This window comes from Alosa alosa, chromosome 13 (assembly GCF_017589495.1).
Source record: "Alosa alosa isolate M-15738 ecotype Scorff River chromosome 13, AALO_Geno_1.1, whole genome shotgun sequence".
In the NCBI taxonomy this organism is placed as follows: domain Eukaryota; kingdom Metazoa; phylum Chordata; class Actinopteri; order Clupeiformes; family Clupeidae; genus Alosa; species Alosa alosa.
This window is the reverse complement of record NC_063201.1, coordinates 23,663,944-23,671,443: the sequence shown is the minus strand read 5'-3', so window position 1 is coordinate 23,671,443 and position 7,500 is coordinate 23,663,944. Positions and strand designations below refer to the sequence as shown.

The following is a 7,500-nucleotide window of genomic DNA, read 5'->3' as shown; positions in this document are numbered from 1 at the left end:
ATGACACCTCTTTGTGTCCCACTGCACACATGACACATCTTCACATATGACACCTCTTTAGTGTCCCACTACACATATGACACCTCTTTACATATGACACCTCTTTAGTGTCCCACTACACACATGACACCTCTAGTGTCCCACTACACACATGACACCTCTTTACATATGACACCTCTTTAGTGTGCCACTACACATATGACATGACACCTCTTTAGTGTCCCAATACACATATGACACCTCTTTACATATGACACCTCTTTAGTGTCCCACTGCACACATGACACCTCTTTAGTGTCCCACTGCACACATGACACCTCTTCCCACATGACAACTCTTTAGTGTCCCACTACACACATGACACCTCTTCACACATGACATCTCTTTAGTGTCCCACTACCACTGATCTATAAAAAACACACAGTGCCCACTACACACATGACACCTCTTCACATATGACACCTCTTTAGTGTCCCACTACACATATGACATGACACCTCTTTAGTGTCCCACTACACATATGACACCTCTTTAGTGTCCCACTACACATTTGACACCTCTTCACACATGACACCTCTTTAGTGTCCCACTACACACAAGTGTGTGTGTGTACCTTGTAAGACTGTTTGTAGATGTAGAGAGAGGTGGAGAGGTGTGTGTGTGTGTGTGTGTGTGTGTGTGTGTGTACCTTGTAAGACTGTTTGTAGATGTAGAGAGAGGTGGAGAGGTGTGTGTGTGTGTGTGTACCTTGTAAGACTGTTTGTAGATGTAGAGAGAGGTGGAGAGGTGTGTGTGTGTGTGTGTGTGTGTGTGTGTGTGTGTGTGTGTGTGTGTGTGTGTGTGTGTGTGTGTGTGTGTGTGTACCTTGTAAGACTGTTTGTAGATGTAGATGTCGTATCCACCCTCGATCTTCTTGGTCTTGCTGAAGAGGATGAGGTCTTCGAAGAGGAAGACATGACGCAGGTACTTACGGCGGCCACACCACACCATAAACTCATCCTGGCAACGCAACTCACCCTGCTCCTTCAAGTTCACCTACAGCACACACACACACACACACACACACAGGAATTGTAAAGAAACGGTATACATTGTGTGTTTGTACTCTACAGACAGGCACCTCTGTTTTCTCCGGTCACTTCCTGTAAAGTCCATACTACATTTGGGGCAGCCGTGGCCCACTGGTTAGCACTCTGGACTTGTAACCGGAGGGTTGCCGGTTCGAGCCCCGACCAGTGGGCCGCGGCTGAAGTGCCCCTTTGAGCAAGGCACCTAACCCTCACTGCCCCCCGAAGCCAAGGTTGTAGCAGGCAGCTCACTGCCGGGATTAGTGTGTGCTTCTGTTCACTGTGTGCTGTTTGTGTTTCACTAATTCACCGATTGGGTTAAATGCAGAGACCAAATTTCCCTCACGGGATCAAAAAAGTATATATACTTATACTAGTCATAATAATTGCCTACAAGCATTCGATTTAGAACGTTTCTGACTTAAATTACTGAGTTATACTATTTCTGAGTTAAATTACTGAGTTATACTGTTTGTGAGTTAAATTACTGATTTAAACGGGTATAGTGGCATCTCCATAAGATTCCTGCACTTACGACATATGTTAGCATCTGCCCCTATATGGTAGCTTTATAGACAGACACCTATCCATTAGCATCTGCCCCCATATGGTAGCTCTGTAGCCACCTAGCCATTAGCATCTGACCTATATGGTAGCTCTGTAGCCACCTAGCCATTAGCATCTGACCTATATGGTAGCTCTGTAGCCACCTAGCAATTAGCATCTGACCTATATGGTAGCTCTGTAGCCACTTGTCCATTAGCCTCTGCCTAGATTTGTAGCCACCTGACCATTCTCTCCACTAGCATAACAGCTACCTCAATGTTGCAATGTTTTTTTTTGTTTTTTTCCCCCAGTCCTCTGACATCATATCCTGTGGCCCTTACATCACATCCTCTGATAGCATCCATGGCGAGCAGGTCATTGCCGTGGCGCAGTTGGAAGGTGACCATGTCGTGGGCAGTGCGTAGGTCGCGTAGCTCCGCCTCCTGGGCGGGGCCACACTGCTTGATGAGGTCTTTGAGCAGGAGGGCGTATTTACTCATGCGCTGGATCGGTTTCAGCAGGTACGACGCCACATCCATGTGGTCACCCAGCTCCAGCTGCTTATTCTACACACACACACACACACACACACAAAGGTTAACACACACATAAATACGCACAATGACACATAAAGACACAGAAACAGAGGTATACACACACACACATACACAGATAAATACACACATACACACACATATACAGAGGTATACACACATGCACACAAGCACATGGATAAAGAAATACACACACACACACACCTTGAAGAAGCTGTTTGACAGACGCACATACACACACTCTCTCTCTCTCTCTCTCACACACATACACACACACACACACAAACTTTGAAAAAGCTGTTTGACAGAAAGACAAACACACACACACACACACACAGACCTTGAAGAAGCTGTTTCCATGGCTGGAGAGTAGAGCATCTGAGCGTGGCTTGTTCTTGCTGTAGAGGGCGTACATGCCAAACTGATCCTCCTGAAGAGCAACACAGTCAGTCAATGTGTGTGTGTGTGTGTGTGTGTGTGTGTGTGTGTGTGTGTGTGTGTAGGTAAGACGCCTACAAGCCAAGACGTGTGTGTGTGCGCTGCATGTGTGTGTGTATACTCATGTGAGTGAGGAAACACTGGCTGGCACTGAGCGGTGTGTGTGTGTGTGTGTGTGTGTGTGTGTGTGTGTGTGTGTGTGTGTGTGTGCGCGTGCGTGTGTGTGTGTACTCACGTGAGTGAGAAAACACTGGCTGGCGCTGAGCGGTGTGTCTGTGCACTGCTCCAGCTCCCTGAGGAAGTGGTGTGTGTGGAATGCCCAGAGCTTCTCCAGGTTCCCAAAGACAATGCTGCGCTTGCCCCGCAGGTCCTGCGGCAGGTCTGGACGCTCCATCTCAGGGAAGTAGTGCTGGATCAATGAAGCTTAGCGACCCGATCGCATCTCCGCCCTCAGACTGACCATCTCAGCCAAGATGTGCTGGATCTTACTGCTGACACACACACACACAGAGAGTATATGAGTGTGTGTGTGTGTGTGTGTGTGTGTGTGTGTGTGTGTGTGTGTGTGTGTGTGTGTGTGTGTGTGTGTTCTCACCTGCTGTGTGTCTTGGTGTCCGTGTCCCTGTGCGTGAGTGTGTGTGTGTGTGTGGACTGCCTTCCAGATCCAAATAACCAAAAATAAAAGCATTCAAATGTGTTCTCACCTGCTGTGTGTCTTGGTGTCCGTGTCCCCGTGCGTGAGTGTGTGTGTGTGTGTCCTGGCTGGGGTGGAGAGGCTCTGACTGCGGGTGAGGACAGGGCTCTTGACCTCTGACCTTTGCAGGGTCTTCTCCGCACACACGTTATTGGTGACCTCCAGCCCACGGATGTGGACACCCGAGTAGCCTCGCACGGCGCTGCTCGCTCCCGCCCCCCGTGGCTCGTGCACACTCGCGCTGCTGGTGCACGTGGCCATCTCGTAGCTGCCGCCGGTCTTCCTCATCATCTTCCTCAGCGGTGGTTTGCGGAGACGTGCCGCGGTGCTAGCGGCGCTAGCGGCGCTAGCGGCGTTAGCGGCGGAGCGCATAGGCGGCTCCGAGCGGCTTGACACAAATGAGTCCACCGTGCAGTCGCTGTCCGTGTCATCAAACGGCGACGCACCGCTGCTGTCGCCCGCCCGCCCATCCACCGGGGGAAACAGGAAGTGGGAGTGGCTAGGGGAGGAAGAGGCGGAGCCAGTGGGGGTGTAGAGTGGGTCAAACAGGAAGGAGGAAGTGCGCTCGGGCGACGCCCCCAGAGGGGATAGCTGAGGAGGCGTGTGGCTGCAGTCCCGCTGGTCACCATCAGGGGGTGCTGTGCTAGAATGTGTGAGAGCATCTTCCAGCTGGGCGTGTGCTACCTGGCACCTCCTCCAGAGGGCGCTACACCTCTCGCCTACTCGTGCGAGCCCCAGGCCCTCGGCTGCCTCCCTCATGGTGCTGAAGTGCTCGTGGGAGAACCCCCGGCCCTCCTCACGCACCTCCTGCAGCGCCACCCCACACTCCCACTCGTCCCCCCCCAGCTGCACACACTCCGCACAGCAGGCCAGCCAGCGCTCCGCCTGGGGGACAGAGGGAGCACATCGTTACACTCATACACCAGACCTCAGTGACATGTTTCAGAACCTCAGTGACATCATGCGGTACCTACCACAACGTTTCATAGTGCAGTACCAGGTGTTCCAGGTGAAACCTCATTCTTCTAATCGTGTCAGTGAGCTTGAAGTTAAAGAACTACACTGTGGCGCTTTAAAACCTACAGGAGAGGTTCTACCTGACAGGTTCTTCATGACAGCAGTGGGACGCGAGCGGTTCTTACCGAGTCATAGAACTCGTAGAGATTCTGCAGCGTCTCCAGGTCAGCCTTGCGTCTCTCGCTGCGGGTTGTCATGGCACTGAGGAAGCGTTTGAAGTCCATGAGAGTTGGGCTTGGACACCCTTCAGCCGACTGGACAAGAAGCTGAGCCTGTTTCTGCTGCCGCTGAAACACACGACACACACACACACACACACACACACACACACACACACACACACACACACACACACACACACACACACCCATGTGAAGGTATGCACACACACATACACACACAATATGTATAGACTTTCTCTTGTTCAGACACACGACATGTCCACCCTGTTAGATGGATGCAAGTGCAGGATCCTTACATCTGATTGGTCCATGAAATCATCCAGATCCCGCCTTAGCTGAGTGATTGACGCAGAGGAGAGGCAATAGGAGTCTAGAGAGGCCAAGTGCTTCTCCCCCTTTTCAGTGAACCAGTGCTTAATCTACAGCACACACACACACACACACACACACACACACACACACACACACACACACACACACACACACACACACACACATAAACATAAACACACACACAAAAAATCATAAAAACACAAGCACATCTGTAACAAAGTGCTAACTAGACTACACACACACACACCTGTGCACACACACACACACACACACACACCTGTACAGTGGCCTCCTCAAATCTGTGTGTCTGTAGCAGCTCCTCTAGGTGCTGTAGGGAGGCGTTGGACTGGATGACCAGACGGTGGACCTCCTCATCCACAAGGTTATACAGAGCACACACCATATCCACAGCAGCCCTGCACACACACACACACACACACACACACACACACAGACACATACACAAACAGATCAAACACACACACACACACGGATAACAAACAAGTGATCTCTCTTTTTCTCCTCTTCGGCACTGGCACCTTCTCTTTCTTTCTGTCTCTTTAATACCTAAACCTGCATAGTGTACCTTTAACACCTAAAGCTGCATAGTGTACCTTTAACACCTAAACCTGCATAGTGTACCTTTAACACCTAAACCTGCATAGTGTACCTTTAACACCTAAAGCTGCATAGTGTACCTTTAACACCTAAACCTGCATAGTGTAACCTGCCTAAACACCATACTGACTTGGCATACACACACATGCACACACTTACAAACATGCTTTTATTTTCTCCTATATATCTATCGATAACGGTTATTTATTGCTTTTGATTACTTACTTAATAAATATATTAAATTATCTCTGTTGTCCTAACTCCCTCTGTGGCTGTGTCCCTCTGTGGCTCAGAGCCGGTCGTAACAGATGAAACAAACACACACACACACACACACACACACACACACACACACACACACACACACACACACACACACAGGTTCTGTACCTGTAGATGTGGTTGTCACAGAGTTCCTCTTTGCGTATCCGGGCCAGAAAGGTCCCTCCCTCCAGGCGGAGTCGGTTCAGCTTCACATCGTCCAACACACACTTCATCAAACGCCTCCGTTCTTCAATCACCTTCATAACCGCCTGTGAGTACACACACACACACACACACACACACACACACACACACTTCATCAGATACCACCGTTACACAACCAACTTGTGTGTGTGTACGTGTATGTGTGTGTGTGTGTGTGTGTGTGTGTGTGTGTGTGTGTGTGTGTGTGTACCTGTGTAATGTTCAGGCTGCCTGTGTTGTTCAGTGAGGAGATTGAGGTCTTCAGGGAGGTCACTGTGTGTGTGAGTGTGTGTGTGTGTGTGTGTGTGTGTGTGTGTACCTGTGTAGTGTCCAGGCTGCCTGTTTTGCTCAGTGAGGAGATTGAGGTCTGCAGGGAGGTCACTGTGTGTGTGTGTGTGTGTGTGTGTGTGTGTGTGTGTGTGTGTGTGTGTGTGTGTGTGTGTGTACCTGTGTAGTGTCCAGGCTGCCTGTGTTGTTCAGTGAGGAGATTGAGGTCTTCAGGGAGGTCACTGTGTGTGTGTGTGTGTGTGTGTACCTGTGTAGTGTCCAGGCTGCCTGTGTTGTTCAGTGAGGGGATTGAGGTCTTCAGGGAGGTCACTGTGTGTGTGTGTGTGTGTGTGTGTGTGTGTGTGTGTGTGTGTGTACCTGTGTAGTGTCCAGGCTGCCTGTGTTGTTCAGTGAGGAGATTGAGGTCTTCAGGGAGGTCACTGTGTGTGTGTGTGTGTGTGTGTGTACCTGTGTAGTGTCCAGGCTGCCTGTGTTGTTCAGTGAGGGGATTGAGGTATTCAGGGAGGTCACTGTGTGTGTGTGTGTGTGTGTGTACCTGTGTAGTGTCCAGGCTGCCTGTGTTGTTCAGTGAGGAGATTGAGGTCTTCAGGGAGGTCACTGTGTGTGTGTGTGTGTGTGTGTGTGTGTGTGTGTGTGTGTGTGTGTGTGTGTGTGTGTGTGTGTGTGTGTACCTGTGTAGTGTCCAGGCTGCCTGTGTTGTTCAGTGAGGAGATTGAGGTCTGCAGGGAGGTCACTGCTTCACTGCAGCTGCTGGCAAAGGGTTCGATCTTCTACATAAACACACAGATAGAAAACTTTACACACACACATATACACACAAGCACACATGGATGCACACACTCACATAAACACACACACACACACACACACACATGGTGGTTCTGGTTGGCGTACCTCTCTGAAGCTGACATAGTGGGCGTGGTCATAGGGGAAGGTTCCGTCCAGGTCTTGGGTCAACTGTGACGGGTCAACGTGCTTCTGGAGGGACTTGAGGGAGGTCAGCAGCTCACACTGCACACACCTGCGCACACACACCCTGCCTTTTGCCTTTTGCAGCACACACACATATCACCTTTTACACACGCTGCAGCACAGATTATAGATACAAACAGACAGGTTACAGACACACCTGTTTAATACACACACACACACACATATACGTGCACACACATGTACACACTTGAGTGTTTGTGTCTGACTCACCGGGATGCTGAGTTCTCTCTCGGGCCTGTACACACACTCCTTATCCACCAGCAGCAGCATACAGGACAGAGAGGCCTACAGGACAACACACA

General features: G+C 50.3%; 1 protein-coding gene across 1 annotated transcript in view; it reads right to left on the bottom strand.

Annotated features, from left to right (window-relative positions):
- The window catches only part of zgc:158766 (uncharacterized protein LOC100009641 homolog), a gene marked incomplete in the record, with an annotated part of 31,591 nt that overhangs the window by 10,439 nt on the left and 13,652 nt on the right, over positions 1–7,500 (bottom strand). Inside the window, 12 exon segments of the mRNA XM_048260781.1 lie at positions 865–1,035; positions 1,955–2,179; positions 2,508–2,597; positions 2,841–3,093; positions 3,310–4,184; positions 4,442–4,603; positions 4,795–4,917; positions 5,109–5,247; positions 5,840–5,982; positions 6,877–6,975; positions 7,100–7,216; positions 7,409–7,483. Of these exon segments, the coding sequence (XP_048116738.1) occupies positions 865–1,035; positions 1,955–2,179; positions 2,508–2,597; positions 2,841–3,093; positions 3,310–4,184; positions 4,442–4,603; positions 4,795–4,917; positions 5,109–5,247; positions 5,840–5,982; positions 6,877–6,975; positions 7,100–7,216; positions 7,409–7,483 (2,472 nt within the window).